The 17,963-nt window shown below is 47.6% G+C and overlaps 1 protein-coding gene across 1 annotated transcript in view; it reads left to right on the top strand.

Annotated features, from left to right (window-relative positions):
- Positions 1-15,921, top strand: part of LOC310964804 (aryl hydrocarbon receptor-like) — a 60,286-nt gene extending 44,365 nt beyond the window's left edge. Inside the window, exons 3-11 of the mRNA XM_083938072.1 lie at positions 4,940-5,118; positions 5,201-5,290; positions 7,120-7,246; positions 7,457-7,566; positions 7,782-7,984; positions 8,431-8,540; positions 8,663-8,804; positions 8,901-10,647; positions 11,295-15,921. Coding sequence (XP_083794198.1) covers positions 4,940-5,118; positions 5,201-5,290; positions 7,120-7,246; positions 7,457-7,566; positions 7,782-7,984; positions 8,431-8,540; positions 8,663-8,804; positions 8,901-10,647; positions 11,295-11,381 — 2,795 coding nt within the window. The 3' untranslated portion in view covers positions 11,382-15,921. The remainder of the gene's footprint in view (positions 1-4,939; positions 5,119-5,200; positions 5,291-7,119; positions 7,247-7,456; positions 7,567-7,781; positions 7,985-8,430; positions 8,541-8,662; positions 8,805-8,900; positions 10,648-11,294) is intronic.
- The last annotated feature ends 2,042 nt before the right edge of the window (positions 15,922-17,963 follow it).

The raw sequence follows: 17,963 nt of genomic DNA, 5'->3' as shown, positions 1-17,963 counted from the left end.
AATATTTGTTAACAGCCCCCACACACACCGCATATTGTTCGTGTTATGTTTATGGACAACTGTTCCATATGTGCACTTATAATAATCATTATTCACTCTCTTAAGTAAAGCGTCTCATCTGCAGAAATAAAGACGTTTCTGTGTGTGCCGCAGGGCTTTTCATTACTGTCACTTTCTTCCCCAGTTAGTGGAGTGTGTGTAAGAGGATCCTTCCTAAGTGTTGCCTACCATTCCTACACTGTGAGTGAATGTTTGTGTGCGGTCGGGTTACAGAAAGGATGTCAAACCAGGTGTCATGAGACGGAGTCTGCACGTACGCCAGGTGATGTCACCGCTCAGCAAAGCTCGAGTCATGAGTGAAAGTCCCTGCTGGAGCTTTGGTGAAGAAGTCACAAATCCCATATTTACCTGAATATAAGAGTAATTATAGTATAACGTAAGTATAAGATGCTGTTTTTTCTTGCAAAAGTGAGACATGAAGCAGGACTTAAAGCTAACAAAACACTTTTTGTGCTAACTTAGGGTCCACACCCACTGTTCCTCCGTCCCATGCCCCGTGCTTTAGGGTCCTTGTCCCCCCCTCCAGGCCCGTTTGTACTCACACTACCTGGGCCTCGGCGAATGCTTGTCAAGTCACACGCATTGATGACGTCATGGCGATGCGTGGCTTTGTTTCCAGATCTTTCCGTAGACCTCGGAGTTTTTGTGCGTCTTGTCGACTGTTTTTGAATCTTTTCATCGACCAAATCTGCAGTAAACACTCCACCTCCGCATCACACCAACGTGAACCTTTCACCGCCATTGTTTTAAATGTCCGCGCATGGTCCCTCCTTCTTTTTTCTATGTCCCAACAGGCGCACAGGAAATGACCTCAGAACCGCGGTAGGCCTCGTGCTTGTACACGTGTGCACGCTCGTGCTCGTACACGTGCAGACGTGCTTTACTAAAGCCCACCTCTCCCAAACGGGCCGTGGAAGGCAACCGTGCCGCTCCTAGACGTGGTACGGTTGCACTCACACTGGTCAAAGGAACCAGACTTTAGCCATTAAACGTGCTTGGGATGGACAGTGAGAGTGCGCCCTTACTCTGAAAAACACTAGCCTAGCAACATTAAGGCTAACAACCAATGCATTAGGCAACTCTCTCTATGCTGTATACTCTGTATTCTAAGTGTGTGGTGGTTTATCACGCAGGGCGTCTCTGCACTCAGCTGATCTCTCCTGCTTTAATGTACCTAGTCGGGCTGAAGTGTGAAACACTGCTGTTGGCCTGCAAGAGAAAAGGGGGATTCAGTTTTCCAATTCATCAGATGTAAGAGTGCATCAAATCAATTGGCGCTGTTGTGTTTAGCCCTAAATCGTGTTAAACGGCGGGCAGAACATGCCGTGGGAGCAGCGAGACATTTGGCACAGCACGACGGAGAAGAAGCCCCGGAGAGAGAGAGAGAGAGAGGGAGGGAGAGAGCAATGCAGCCTGGGAATAAAAATGCCTGTTTTAGCATTCAGCATGTCGACACATTTCACAGCACATGATGGGAAAGTCCTGATCATTAATGAGGATCAATGTGAGAGCAGGTGAGGCTGAGTGGACAGGTAACCAGTCATTATACAGCCCGTGTGTTACCTACAGTAGGAGGCGGTACTCCTGTCTGCTCCTCCACACTGGGGGGCGTGCCCACTATCATCCACTGTGCGTGACATACTGACTGTGGAGAAGAACCTCATGCAACCATACTTCAAAACGTCTGGACTGTCTCTTTAAGCCCTTTGCAACTTTTTAATGCATCAGCTTTACACACACAACTTTAATTCTACAGAAGCCTCAATGGGCTTCGACAGCAAGGGATTGGCATTTCAAAGAGATCTTCTGCAGCACCGTTAATCAAAAACAGATCCTTAGGGAATGAGTCCTGACCCCAAGTGAAGGCATTCAAGTACCTCTGGATCTTGTTCACGAGTGAGGGGACGATGGAGCGTGAGTTTGGCCGGAGAATCGGAGCAGCGGGGGCGGAGCTGCAGTCGCTCTACCGCACCGTTGTGATGAAAAAAGAGCTGAGGAAGGCAAAGCTCTGGATCTACCGCTCAGTCATGGTTCCTACCCTCACCTGTGGTCATGAAAGCTGGGTCAGGACCCAAAGAACCAGGTCCAGGTCCAAGCGTGTGAACTGTGTTTCCTCAGGAGGGGGGCTTAGAGAGAGGGGGAGAAGTTCAGCATCCGTGAGGAACTCGGAGTAGAGCCGCTGCTCCTTTGCGTTGAAAGGAGCCAGTTGAGGTGGTTCAGGATCATCTGGTAAGGATGAACCCTGGGCGCCTCCCTAGGGAGGTGTTCCAGGCACGTCCAGCTGGGAGGAGGCCTCGGGGAAGACCCAGGACAAGGTGGAGAGATTAGATCTCCACACTGGCCTGGGAACGCCTCAGGATCCGTTTGGGGTCCCCTGCTCAAGCTGCTGCCCCCGAGACCCAACCCGGATAAGCGGATGAAGATGAGATCCTTATATGTAAAATCCAGGCAGGTGTGTGAATCGGCTCAAGAGGACATCTCTAAAATACAAAACGGTTTAACGTCCTGATTTATGGCTCCTGCCAAACCCAACCTTTCCTGGTTTGTACTCTATCCAAACTCTCTCTCTCTCTCTCTCTCTCTCTCTCTCTCTCTCTCTCTCTCTCTCTCTCTCTCTCTCTCTCTCTCTCTCTCTCTCTCTCTCTCTCTCTCTCTCTCTCTCTCTCTCTCTCTCTCTCTCTCTCTCTCTCTCTCTCTCTTGCTGTTTGGTGTATTTTGGTATCCGTACCAGCTGCTCTGGAGCCTAAATTATGTGTTCTCTTCATACTTTTATGGCTCTGGAGTGGATCAAACCAGCGCCTCGTGGTGTGGTTCTGTCGGGGTACCAGCTTGTTTGGATGCTAATATTGGCTAAACACACACCATGTGAATTTCCTGCCACAGCTCATGAATGTCTTCTTTGATATAAGCTTCTGAAACATAAGCAGCACCTGGTATTCTTTCCTGGGAGGAGACGTGAAGAGTGTGTGAGCGCTTTTAGCCTTTCTTGTGCTTTGGTGCGTTTAACCAACCCATCTGGTTCGGTCGCCCCCTGGCATGTTCTTGTCTTTGTTCCCGGCTGTCGTGGCAAATCTCAAATGATCTGACTCTTTTATGGCTCTAATTAAACTTTACTCTTTTAATTCTGCATGTCCGTGTCAATGCACAACGTTTGTAGATGACATTAACCATCGAACCAGCCAGTATACCAAAGTACAAAGAAATACTTATTTGCTTTGCATTGCTTTGGTACCACTTTCATGTCTGTGTTGACAAATGTGAAGCTGCAGCCAGTTAGCTTAGCTTAGCTTAGCATAAAGACTGGAAACAGCTAGCCTGGTTCAGTCCGAAGGTATCACAATTAAGGTTGTTACTTAAACACACAAATACAGAAGAAAAACGTCTTTGTATGACATTGTAAATCACTGAAAATGTTAATAATGCAGATATCTGACTTTAAAAACAAGGTTTATGGTTCATAGACATACACAGTTTGTTTCTACACAATACATTAATAAAGTGACTTTAAGTATGAATATTCTTCCTTGAATACTTTTGGCTGTCAGACATTTTAAAACATCCTATATCAGAGCAAAACATGAGCGTGTCACATATAATCACTTTTGTCAAAGCTGCTTTCTGTAGCTCATATTTAGAGGGTTCTTATCCAGCATCTAAATCACACATCAGATGCTTTTTATGAGGCTCTGTTGGAGGAGACGCTTCGTTTCTATCCATCTAGCTCATGACAAAACTCTTCTGTTGGAAAAGCAGCTTGATCCGGATCGATCGAGTCTCTCCTGCTTCCACCACTTCACATGAGTCTTGTTTTCCAAAATGGCTGCCTCCCGCTGCGTTCGGTGCGCTGGGGGAAGAACGCAGAGGCCAACGGGTAATTTTGTGGCTCTGCCTGTTCTCCTCATTTGGCCTTTGGAGTTTTTTTTTGTTTTTTCGTACAAAAACAAAGCGTGTGTGCATGGTGGCATTGGAGTCCAAACCCACTGGTGCAAAACCTTTAAACGCACTTTGAACCATCAGCCAGCAGCTCATCTACTGACTATTCTGTCGATGAAGCGCTTCACTTGAGGTCTTTGAAGTGTCCGCAGAGCTCAAGGACAGACAGCAGCCTTCAGACAACCAAAGGATCAAAGATCCGATGGAGTTCATAATATTAATAGACTTTGTCGGGGTTAGAGCAACACCTACTTTGGCTAATTTCCATCTAAAATCAGATTCAACACCTGAATCTTGTCGGTTAATATAAAAGAACAACTAAAACACACCAATACATGTGGTTTCATACATATTTATTGACTTGTTTTTATAATTGAGCTCCATAAATCACCTTCTCTCCCTCCTCCAACGCTCGGTCCATCATTTTCTACTCGTTTCCTGCATCTGCTTCCTCTGTGAGAGGGTATTCTCAGGTTATCTGTCTCCTGTGTTTCTGATAAGAGGCGCTCGATACGTGCCAGAAGAGGAAGAGGAGGAAGAGTTGAGTGACAGTGTTGTAAGAGGACAGGAAACGTCGGGCGGCTCCACCCTGATAGAAAGACACACAAGTGTTCCTCTTTCTGTTTCTCCTCACTTCTCATTTCACCACTTCTTTCTTCTTTCTGAGAAATTGTTTTGTAAACAAAATCAACTGTTTGCTGCTGTTTCATAAAAGGTTGCACAGAGATTTGTTCACAGGGTGGAGCGGGGTCAAAGTTAGTTTCAGTTCCCATCTGTTGTTTCTGTGTTTTTGCTTTTCTGTTCTGTTAAAAAGGTGAAATGAACAAAACGCAAGCAAATTAGTATCAGTGCGGGCAGAAAGTTTGACCTTGTACCTTGTGTCCAACATGCAGCTCAATTGTTTCTCCTCCAGCTGAATATGTTTTTGTCTCTTCTTCACCTCCAGCCACCATGAAAAAAGGCCACAACGGCTCCAGCTGGACCAGCGAGCGGAGCCTCATGTTCGGGGCCAATCAGATCGTGCCGGCTCCGTCCTCCACGGCCTCCTCTTCCTCCTTGGCTGCCTTCTCCGAGGTGACCTCCATCGACGGAGTCCGCTTCACAGAGGGAGACCTGCTGCTTCAGGTGACACCTTAGACACGTTGGGTTCTTCTGAGGGAAGAAGCATCATGGCGCTCTGAATAACGTCTGTTATTGTGGTGTGCAGGCGCTGAACGGCTTTGTGTTGGTGGTGACGGCTGAAGGCTACATCTTCTACACATCCTCCACCATCCAGGACTTCCTCGGCTTCCACCAGGTGAACCACGACGCGCGGGTCGTTCATAATAGCACAACAATAAAAATAAAGTTCCAAAACACACGTCCCCACGTTTTCCCCCACGGTCTTTAGAGCACTTAGGTGCAAAAGACGTCATGCTCTCATTTGCATATTAACGACATCATTGTGACGTCATTTGCATAAAGCTTATTGGTTGTCGGTTGCAGCGAGGGAGAGAGATTACGAGATGTTTACCTCGTTCTTTGAAGTTTGGACCCTGTTTGATATGATCAACTGACAATATATACATATACTGTATATAAATATATATATAACGGGCGTGAGGCGGGGTCCACCCTGGACAGGACGCCAGTCTATCACAGGACACATAGAGACAAACAGAGACAGACAACCATTCACACCTACGGGTGATTTCGAGTCATCAATGAACTGAACACCTGCACGTCTTTGGACTGTGGGAGGAAACCGGAGAACCCGGAGAAAACCCACGCAGAAACGGGGACAACATGCAAACTCCACACAGAAGGGCCCCAGCCGGGATTCAAACCTACCAAGAAACATCTGCATGGTCCTTTAAAATAGAGTTATGGACTGTGTGTGTGTGTGTGTGTGTGTGTGTGTGTGTGTGTGTGTGTGTGTGTGTGTGTGTGTGTGTGTGTGTGTGTGTGTGTGTGTGTGTGTGTGTGTGTGTGTGTGTGTGTGTGTGTGTGTGTGTGTGTGTGTGTGTGTGTGTGTGTGTGTGTGTGTGTGTGTGTGTGTGTGTGTGTGAGAGAGATGCATGAGAACTGAAGGGCTTTGTTGGCTGTGAACTCTTGACTTGTAAACACATCCGTTTGCACCGCGGTTAAAGATGTCTGCAGTCAGGGGGTTAAAAAAAACATTGCCCGGGGAGAATGCACGTGGTAAACAACAACACACACTCACACACACACACACACACACACACACACACACACACACACACACACACACACACACACTATAACACTCAAGACTCAATCTGAAGTCAGGATGAAAATCAGGGCAGGACACTTTTTGTTCTCCAGAGCACAGCTGCTATATTTGATCAGGATAAACTTTACTTATAGAGCTGCTTTAAACACAGTTAAACACAGTTAAAGAGGAGGAACAGGAGGGAACAGACACCACAGACACAAGTACAGAGCCGCAGCAGCTGGACTTGTTGCAGCAGCAGTACGAGTATTAATAGAACTAGAGAGAGTAATAAGAGTTGTGGTAACAGTTCAAGTATTCAGCACTATTCCTGTCTCTGTATAAGTAAAAACAAAACCTCAGGTGTTGATAAGACCTGACTGGAGGGTGTCTTTGAACGCAGCACGTGGAGTGGATCCATGCCATGTTTCCGCTGTGTTGACACAGAGCGTTTGTTTGAGGAACAAAAAAAGGCAGGGAGGCAGGGCTTGATCGGCACAACGGCGTCTCTGTGTTCCCACCCTGAAGTCTGTGACATTCATCATCTGGATGTGTCAGGGCTGAGAGCCTCGTTCACACTGTCTGTGCGTGTGCGTGTGTGTGTGTGTGTGTTTTTACCCTTGCATCATCGTTCTTGAACGCAGCTCCCCAGTAAAAACATTCATAAGAGCTGGAGCTCGCCAACAAAACACTCCTCCAGCCTCTAACATGTGATATTTATATTCATCTTACAGCGACACTTTACTGTGAAACTACTGCTACTCTTATTACAATCTTATTTTTTACTAATACTTCAGGCAAGATGGATGAATAAATACATGTTTATTATAATAAGTCCTTTTTTTTACAGTCAGGAATCCAAAATCCTGTCAGATTGCAGAAAGATAAATACAGATGTGTGTGTGGGTTTTCAGTCAGACGTCATCCATCAGAGTGCGTATGAGTTGATCCACACAGACGACCGAGCTCTCTTCAGACGGCAGCTCCACTTCGCTCTGAAGCCGGGACCAAGCCAGAAGGACGGCAGCGTGGAGAGTCCGAGTGAGTCTGCCATTTATGTGAAAGTGTTTCTCCACAACCAAAGATATTGAGTTGAGTTAAGGCAAAAAAAAGAGCCACTGGCATCTGAAACTAGTGAATGTGAATGCATTTTCCCCGTTATCAGTCAACTAATGGAGGAATTGAATAATTATGAACATGATTATCCACTTTAGAAGGAAGTAGAAGGTAAACTTGTGGTCACTGCTGCAGGGGAGCTGGTAAACGACCCGCAGGCCATCCCTCCAGAGAACTCGTCCTTCCTGGAGAGAAACTTCTGCTGCCGTTTCCGCTGCCTCCTCGACAACTCCTCTGGCTTCCTGGTGAGAAACACACGTCCAGAGACAGGTTTTCACTCCCTGTGGGCTCATTCTTCACCGCAACATAGAGTGCTACTGACATTTCTGCTACCTCTCATGTTGTTTCCTCTCTGCTCAAGACTTTAGGTCACTCATGGCTTCACAGCGTCACTGAGGAGCGCAGAGTTGAATGTTTTTTACAGGATGTTATTTGTGCACTCATTTTATGGGTTATCCAGGCTTTGAACTTCCGCGGCTGCCTGAAGTTCGTCCATGGTCAGAACCGGGTGTCCAAGGACGGGACGCTGGTTCCCCCGCAGCTCGCTCTGTTCTCCATCGCCACGCCGATGCAGCCACCGTCCATCCTGGAGATCCGCACCAAGACGCTCATCTTCCAGACCAAGCACAAGCTCGACTTCACCCCCATGGGCATCGACACCAGGTAGATTAGTAGTTCATTAACACCTGTGACATTAAATCAGCATCACCATAATTCACTCAAGATAACAAGACAGTAGAACGGACCAAACGTGTTTTCTCTCAATGAAATGAACAAACAACACAAGTATCAGATGGAAACAAGTTGGTTTGGCATCAATATTATAATGTGACAAGCAGAAAACTCCAATACAATTAAACACATTCAGCAAAAACTTGGTACTGGCCATAAAAAAAGTATTCAAATAAACACATCTATTTAGTATTTCCTCTACGTTTCTGTAACTATTCTGTTTCCATAAAACAGGAAAACCATGAAAACACTAAGAAATTACTCATCAAACTTCATTTAATCAGCTCAAAAACACAATGGCCCCTAAATCCTTCAAATATCTACGGGAAACGTGTGTGTTTTTGTTCATTTAAAGCGTCTACATTTGAATTCCACAGAGGGAAGGTGGTTCTGGGTTACAACGAAGTGGAGCTGTGTATGAAAGGCTCAGGCTACCACTTCATCCACGCTGCTGACATGATGTACTGTGCTGATAACCACCTGAGAAGTGAGTCGCCTCTCTACTGTCATGTATTCAGTAAACAGCCCACACGTGTAGAGGCCTGACGAGACGCAGATACAGTTGGAAAATGTTTCTTTGAGGATATATTTTTCTCCTTTTGTGTTCAGTGATGAAAACCGGAGAGAGTGGCTTCACCGTCTTCAGGCTTCTGAGTAAGACTGGGACGTGGGTCTGGGTCCAGGCCAACGCCAGGCTGGTCTTTAAAGCAGGGAGACCCGACTTCATCGTGGCCCGGCAGAGAGCTTTGACGTAAGTCCCCCTGAGTTACCGACCAAAGCGCTGGGCGTGTTTTACGCTAATGGTTCAGGAGCAGTGTCCCATTCTTGTTTGTTTGTTTTGCCACAGAAATGAAGAAGGGGAAGAGCAGCTGCGTCTCCGTCGGCTGCAGTTGCCCTTCAACTTCACCACTGGAGAGGCGATGCTATATGATATCATTCCGACCGTCGACGTCCCTGACCCCTGCTCCGCCCCCAAGCAGAGGAAGTTAGACGATTACGTCGTCAGCAGTGACTCCATACTGGGCTGCATACTGAGTCAGGACCAGTCCGTCTACTGTGAACACAACAACGCTAACACCCTCAGCTCCCTCAACGACGCAGCCTTCCAGGACACCCACGCTACCGTCAACGTTCCTGGAGATGTCTGGCAGCTCGCTACACCCAAACCTGCTGTGGGAAGCCTGGTGAAGCCAGAGGCCACAGTCCAGGACATGATGGAGACCCTGCAGCAGATCCTCGGGGACAACGACCTCAGCGACACCCTGGATGTGGGGCCTGAAGAGCTCAAGAGCTGGGAGAGCACCCTGCTAAAGATGAGCAACAACAGCTGCGAGATGAACGAAGACCTGGATGACATTCTCAGCAACGACATCCTGTCATATGTAGAGGAGCATCTCCAGAGGGAGGGCGGGCTCAAGCTGCCAGATGAGCTGAATGACATACCAGCCTGCCTGTCCACTTTGGACCTCCAGAACCAGAATCCTGACCAGGGTGGGGAGCAGAATTTCGGCTGGCCTCTCGAGCCCCAGAACCAGCTGATACCAAATGGAGGGCAGATGGTGGCCGGACAACCAAGTCCAGCCCTGGGGATGATGAAACTGACCCACATGGATCTTCCTCCGCTCAGTTCAACCCTGCAGCAGGTTCCTTCTGTGGGTCTTCAGCTGGGAGCCCCAGGCAACACCGGCGCTCCTGTTACCTTCAACCCCTCCATAGCAGCTAAAACGCCCAACCAGCTGAGAACTTTGCAAGTTGCTGCCAAGGACAACAATCACGGAGCATACCCGCCCGTGCAAACATCAACCAATCCAATTTCCTCAAACCAAATGGCTCCACCAATGCTCAACCAGAGTCAGATAAGGATGCCCAATCTACCACTCGGCCTCCAGGACCAAAGTGCAAAAAGACAGTTGAATCCTGTGTTCAACTTTCAGGGAAACCAGTGGAGCTCCTCTGTCCCCAGCTCAAACCAAGCCGACTTTGCAGAAACATACATCCCAAATATTTCAAACCAACCAGGTTTCACTGCAGATCCTTCCTCGTCCAGCTTCCTGCAGGGCCACTTTGCACTCCAGACACAAAACGGGGAGAGTCAGAGACGCTCTTGGCCGCTGGAGCAGCAGCTGACCTCAAGTGGACACCAACAAATAGGCGCCCGCCTCAACCAAATGTCAGGATTTCAGAGGAATCCTCTTCCCGGGATCGTCACGGCCCAAAACGCTGTCAACGGCAGTCTGATGTTCAGGACTCCAGAGACATCAAATGTACAATTTCCTGTTCAGCAGGTCATGGAGCCGCCGTCTCTCGCGCCTTCCAACAGCTGTATGTTCAGAAATGCCCCCACCTCGGTGCCTGTAAACGGGGTGCACCTCAGTCAGGCGCCGTCCTGCCAGAGACTTAACCCCTCCAGCAACCAGATTCCCTCCAAGCCCTCGTGCTTCTATCAGGGTCTCAGAGGTGGGACTGTGCCGGGGATGACGGCTATCCCCAATCCTGATGAGGCAGCGCTGTCCTGCCAACTGACGGCTGGTCTGGACCCGGACGGCCTGCTGGTGCAACAACAGCCGTACCTGACCTTCAGTGAACAGACGCAGGTATGTCCGTGACAGCACTCTCCTGCTATGTTGATGTTTTTTCCTCCTGTGCCAGTGTTCAATACACACTGTGAAGGGAATTGAATGTGTAGTCACATAAAATACACATGCATTCTTAAAAAGAGGGAGGTTCAACATAGGACACATGTTAAAATGTGACTGCAGGTGAGTGTGTCTTTCCAACAATCACCAACTCCGATTTGGTCCAAATAAATCCTCAGTTCACAGGAAAGGTGTGAAAAGAAACAGTGGAGACACCAGGATCCAATGAAAGAAGCCATTTTAATCTTTAATTCACAGTTTCCCCTCACTGTCACGTGGAGTGGAGGCTGCTGCTCGCTCCTCTGAGGGAGCAGTTCATCAGCAAGTGTCATTCAAATCAAATTAAAAGTGCTCGTCCTGCAGCAGAATCATATATAATGTATTACTGTATTCGTCACTTAAGTGTTGCACCTGGTAAAGATGGTAAAGGTAGTTTCATCCACAGTAATTCATCATAATGCATTACTTTTATTATATTGTGCTAATGATCTGAATCTGCAGAGCAATTAAAGCCGTCAAGATAAATCTATCAAAGTGAAAAGCACTTGATTACACATGTGACAGCTGAATGAACAGATAAAGACACGTCCTTTCTCGTCTCGCAGATCAACAGCCATCCAGTTGTTGGGAACGGAGGCTTCCCCTTCTCCTCGCTGCCCAACGGGAACGCTTTCTACTCCGAGAACAAATAGGAACGAGCCGCTGCCGACAGCACCTGTGCACAGCACCTGTGGACAGCACCTGTGCACAGCACCTGTGGACAGCACTTGTGGACAGCACTTGTGGACAGCAGGGGAGCCGGCTCGGCTCGGACTGAAGCGAAAAGACTCCTGTCTCTAAACCTGAACGTGGATCAGACTGAAGAAGTGAAATGAGCCCGAGGAGGACGAGCAGACGCAACAGGACGCCGCTCTTCTCTTTTTCTTAGTGTTAGGAAACGGTGATGACAGCTTCAGGTGTTTGCTGCAGAGAGGAGGTTTTTGAATTCCCTCTTTGGAGCTGGTTGGATTTTACCCCCAAAATAAGATGTTAGACGTCTGGGTTTTCCACCACGGGAGTCACCTGGTGTCGTCACTAATGGTCAGCCAATGGAGCGGCCCCGTGCTGCTCTTCATCGCAGGTGTTTCAGCTCAGATCCACTCCTCAGTCCTCCGTCCTCAGTCCTCCGTCCTCACCCTTGAAGTCATTTCTCTTGTAAAACCCATACAAACTGCACCCAAACACAAATCTGACTTGTGTGTGTCCAAGTACGTTATCGAGTATCTTCTTCCACCCGTTCCAGGCTGCACTCGGATCAGCGCTGCCCCCTGTGGCCGGAGAGCAGCAAAGCACCATATATATTTATATACTGTATACTATATTACCAACACTGTTTTTGGGTTGTACAGTCAGACGACTGAAGGCAGGGACACACCAGCTGTCGGTCGCCATAGCTTTTGTGGATAATCGTCGGCCCTTGTTGGCAGATTTTCGGCTGATTCAACATTTTGAACGGGAGAGAAATCCCTCTGATTGGCTGTTCGCTCAGCGCACAGGAAGAGAAACGAACTTGTTATACAAGGTCAGATATTTTAATCCAAAATACACAGGGTGAATATAATCTGCTCTTTCAACTGTTGCGTTGCAGATGTGATCACCTGCATCTCGAATCCGCCCTGTTTCTCTTTCTGCGGTAGGGAGAGTAATTTCCGCGGACGTGCTAGTTTGTCGTCGGCTGTAGTCTTTCATGTGTTCACAGGTCGACATGAGACAATGCAGCAGTAGGCCGCGGTTTGATGCCGCAGCCCTGTGTATCAGTGTCTCTAGTTGTGTGTTGGGAGCGTAGAGAGGTCAAAGAGAAAGCCATCAGAACCCTGGACAGCGCTCTGACGCTCCGACTGCTCAAACCGGAGCTGTCTGTTTCACGCCGGTGCTGAAATCACCACTCACCAAAGTGTCTGACATTGTTTCCCCGTCAGAAATCGATGGTTTAACCTCCTGGACGGATTTCTCTGTGTTCAAAAAGAGAAATATTGTTTGAAACAAGAGAAAAGGACAGAGGACGAGGACTGGGCGGGTGGTTTGGTGTGAGCCTCTGATGAAGAGCTGCTCCCCTGAGCCTCCACAGGTGAATGAAAGACCCCCGTTGATCCTCTGCCGTCCCTGACGCACGAACCCCACACACCCTCTAAACCTGTTTCCTGCATCGAGTGCTCAGAAGGATAAGATATATCGACTGTTTAGTTTTGTTATTGCTGTTTTTGTCCCTTTTGAAAACGCGTCTCGATTCAGTTCATTTCAACTCTGACGTGTCCCAGTGAGGAGGACTCGCTCCGCAGACAGGGTATCAAACAAGAAGACAAACACTATCCTCCTCGCAGACGCCTTTTCAGATGTAAGGGGGATCCCGTGCACACAGCTGCTCCTCAGTGCCTCTTTGGTGTAAATGTAAAAGCTTTCAGCCCTGAGCCACTTCTTTCTCCTCCTGTTTTGAATATGTCTGCCTGGTTTTCCTGTTGCAGGGAGAAAGAACAAGCACAGGCGGTGCCTTACAGCGACAGCCTGCTGACGTTTAAAGACAGAAAAGACGTCGAGGTCATCGATATTAACCAAACGCGCCCTCGCCTTAACCTCAGAGCCAATTTGTGAGATTTGTTTGCACTATTCCCTGAAAGTGTTTGCCAAAGCAGAGTGAAGAGACAACACTTCACAAAGAGCTTTATTACATAAATACAGAGTTCAGACTCGTTATCATGTCTTATTTGAACAGCACTCAACGTAAATGAATAACAATTGTACTTTTTAATGAGATTTTTTTAAACCCGGCTCAGACTGAGTGTCGAAGCCAAGCAGACTGTCTCACTGCCTTAAGTCTGTCTTTGAAAGCAGGTTAGTTTGATCTGAAGCTGGAAATGAGAGACCAGGATGTAAGTCGGTGTCCCGTCAGACACTGACGCGTGAGTGGACCCTGTATTCATGTTTCCGTCCTCTTCCTTTCTCCTCTTTCCGTCTCTGGGGGGACGCTCTTGCTCTCCGCGGTCGTCCGGCAGCCAAACAACACAGAAGTAAACAGGTTAAAGGCAGCTATTGTACATTTGAAGTGAGGAAAAAAATGGAAAACCTTCACACGTGCCTTTGAATTGACCTCTTTTTGATTGTCTTTGTATTTAAAAAATCAAATCAGCACTTGGATTGAACAGAACACATCGTGAGAACGCCTCAAACTGCAAGAAATCTGCATGCGATCTTTGTCTGAGCAGCTTCTCTGTCACGCGTTATCCGCACTTATGTACTTTTTAAAATAACAATGCTCCTAGAATAAGTGGCCTTTAGTGAGAGCTGCAGTAGACAGAAGTAGAGAGGGCGGACTTGTGCCTTTAAAACCAAAAACAGAAAGTAAAGCCATGTGTGGTGCTTCCATCACCAGGATACCAAAGGGAAAAGACAGAAAACACACACCTGCTGTTGGAAAACTGCAGTTTCAGCAGTTTCCAACACGGCAGGAAACAGACCACAATGATTGTAGCTCCACTTAGAGCGGGGGGGGGCGCACTTCCTGTCCTGCAGAGCCACTGTCCTGCATGTTTTAGGTTCCTCTCTGCTCCAACACACCTTCTCTGAGTCTGACGCTCTGCTCGTTATCATGCAGCTGATGCTCGTCACAGTGTGATCATTGTTAGACTCAGGTGTGTTAGACTCAGGTGTGTTAGACTCAGGTGTGTCAGGCAGGGAGGACAGGGGCTCTGCAGGACCAGGGTCGCCCTCCAGGACCAGGGTCGCCCTCCAGGACCAGGGTCGCCCTCCAGGACCAGGGTGGCCCTCCAGGACCAGGGTCGCCCTCCAGGACCAGGGTCGCCCGCCCCTGCCTCAGAGTGAACATGGTTTGATATTCACAAAGTTCATGTCGTTAAACACAAACATGACAAAAGTCTCGTTGCTGCTCTTCTCTCCGTATATTTTGGTTTTTACACGAAAGACGAGTTTCAGCAGCTGTTTTTCCACTAAAGTGATCGATTAATGGGGAAAATCATCAGCACAACGACAGCTTTTGAACATTTTTTACAGGATTAGAGTCCGTGTAGTCTGTGACTTGTGTGTCAGCAACAACAATGATGAACCATGACTGTGTCCCACACACTCCTCATCATGGCACGCTTCACTTCAGCAGGTCCGACTGTGCGCAGAAGTGCTGTTTACCTGCAGGCAGTGAGGCGTAGCGTGGATGTGGGACACGCCGTGTGACGTGAGCGCTTCATCAGCAACACGCGAGTCAGTGAACGGCATTTTGGGTAATGTAGTGAACCCCTGCCTGCAGTAGGAAAGGAGGAAAGTTGAGTTCTGATTGCTCTGGCTCCGTTTTCACAACATAATGTGCAAAACTCTTCCCCCCAGACCCTTTAGCATGTGTTAAGCATCTACAGCAAATTAGATCATGACTATAATTTAGATCTAACGTATGAATACGCTCCAACAAACACATGATCATCAAAAGCACATTTCTGTTAGATTATATCAGAAGCAACAAGTGTGTGTCCTGCTTCATTGTAAACAACCGTGACAGTGAATCTGCACTTCCTTTTTGATGTTATTTAAGATAAAAAGTGTGGAAACTGAGCCGGAGCAGTGAAAAACAAAAAGCAAATAGTGATAAAAGCCCCCAGACTCGTCCCCGTGTTGATCACCGCGGAGGTTTTTGTGAACCTCAACACGTTTTTGACGGTTTGTGGTTCGATCTGCTGCTAAAACACAAAAGATTCGGCCAAACGAGACCCAAACGCATCACAGACGGACAAAAGAGGTGCTCTAGTGTAACGCCTCTTTAAAAGCCCAAGTGCTTTCACTTCACGTCACAGAGTATTCACGTCGAAATATCAAATGTATCTCGTTGCGAGCTTCTAGATTGAAAGAAAAGCCATTGTTCTTATTGTACCTTTCAACCCCCAGGAGGCCAAGGCTCCCAACTGCAGTACGTGTGTGTGTGTGTAAATGTATATAAATCTATGTATTTGTGTTGTACTGTGTACGTTAACGTGGTATGGCCTGAGCCTGACCTTTTGTACATGTTCTGCACAGCGTATCCATATGTTAACCTGTCGTTCTGACGCCTTTTTGTAACTTTTCATCCCATATTTGTGGATTTGCCTCCAATATCAGCCTCTCACAGTGTATCCAGTGTTTGTGTCAAGCCTTCATGCTCACTCTATTAAAGGTGATCTGATCACACGCTGGGGTTCCCTCAAAGTCTCTTCTGTCCTCCAACAGATATACATGTGTGTGTGTGTGTGTGTGTGTGTTTTATTATCACGTTTACAAAAGAGAAAAGTTAAGTTAGTTAGTTAACAAGAAAACGTGTGTGTGTCTGGGTGCGTGTGTGTGTGTGTGTGATTTTATTTTTGTAGCTATGTCCAGTGTCCACCAGATGGCAGTGTGACCTTGCTTGTATGTGTGTGTGTGTGTTTGTCTGTGGTGTGTATGTGTGTGTGTGTCTACGTCTGTGTGTGTGTGTGTGTGTGTATGTGTCTACGTCTGTGTGTGTGGGGGTGTGTGTGTGTGTGTCTCTGTGTGATTTTATTTTTGTAGCTGTTTCTCCGATGTCCACCAGATGGCAGTGTGACCTCATTTGTGTGTCTGTGTGTGTGTGTGTGTGTGTGTGTGTGTGTGCGTGTGTATGTGTGTGTGTGTGTGTGTGTGTGAGCTTCCAGTTAATCCCATCATGGTTCTCCCTGCAGGACCGAACTGGGTCAGGTTGGATCCAGAACAGTCTCACAGCAACTGAACGGAAACATGATGAAATCAAATAATAAAGCATGAAATGTGGAAAACAATAGAATAAAGAACATAATTGTCTTTATTGTCTTTATTGTCGCTGCACCAGCACAACAACACACACAGCACAGCACAGCCCCTTAAAGTGCACACGTGTCCCGCAGGTGTGACCTTTAACCCTGGATCATATAATGATAAGTATTTACAGCTTTTACTTTGGTGAAAAACACAAAATAAACACATAATAATTAGATATTTGTGTTTTTATTGTTTATGTTGGTGAAGTTGGAGCTGATTTGACCCACTTTATAAAAAACACCTCACAGATTTACACGAGTCCCTGTTCATTTCCTGTTGCAGTGCGTGTGATTTACATAAACTGACAGGAAGTCAACAAGGACCCGGGTTGTTACCTAGCAACAGAATCCCATAGTAAATAAACTTGTGTGTGTCAGAAAAGCACAATATTTAACAGAGTTTTATTGTGAATAAATTCAGCTTTTCACGTGAAAGAGGACTTTAAGAAAAGTGACTTTAAATCAAATCTATTCATTTATGCTTTTATACGAAATGAAATGAATGTAAATAATGAAATTAAATCATTTAGATTTGATTAGAAACACTTTATTGATGAGGAAATGAACTCTGTCAGCTTTACTTCTGTAACATGTTCACGTGACTACTGTTCAAACTCAAAATAACCTTTATTCTTATTTTTGTTTTTGTTCCTGACGTGACCTTTGACCCGCTGCGCGCTCCCGACGTCAAATCAGTGCGAAGGGTGCGCGCTCTGCTCCGGGACCGGCAGAAGGAGAAGGGAGGAAGAGAGGAGAGGAGAGGAGGAGCAGCAGCAGAGGAGAGGAAGAGGAGAGGAAGAGAAGAGAGGAGGAGCAGCAGCAGAAGAGAGGAAGAGAAGAGAAGAGAGAGGAGAGGAGAGGAGGAGAAGAGAGGAGGAGCAGCAGCAGAGGAGAGGAAGAGGAGAGGAAGAGAAGAGAGGAGGAGCAGCAGCAGAAGAGAGGAAGAGAAGAGAGGAAAGACAGAGGAGAGGAAGAGCAGGAGAGAGAAGAGGAAGAGAGGGCGAGGACCACGAACATTTCACCGTGTCACGGGTTCATGGGGTCGCTGTGGTCGCTGGAGCTCGCCCCCAGCAGGTGAAGCTCACACGGACGCTGTGGTCGCTGGAGCTCGCCCCCAGCAGGTGAAGCTCACACGGACGCTGTGGTCGCTGGTGCTCGCCCCCAGCAGGTGAAGCTCACACGGACGCTGTGGTCGCTGGAGCTCGCCCCCGGCAGGTGAAGCTCAGACGGACCCTGTGGTCGCTGGAGCTCGCCCCCAGCAGGTGAAGCTCACACGGAGGGTTTATTGCGGAACCTTCGCGGTGTTTGGATTTGACGCACCGGCGGAGCGCCGCGGACGGACGGACCGGAGCGCGGACACTGCGGGTCGGTCCTGGACAAATAGGGAGCTGCGTCTGTTCAAAGGGACTTTACAGGGACCGAGATGTGTCCGTAGTCACACTGGAGTCTGTT

This window comes from Echiichthys vipera, assembly GCF_963691815.1.
Source record: "Echiichthys vipera genome assembly, chromosome: 23".
In the NCBI taxonomy this organism is placed as follows: Eukaryota; Metazoa; Chordata; class Actinopteri; order Perciformes; family Trachinidae; genus Echiichthys; species Echiichthys vipera.
The sequence above is the reverse complement of the archived record's forward strand: the minus strand, read 5'-3'. Positions and strand labels throughout refer to the sequence as shown.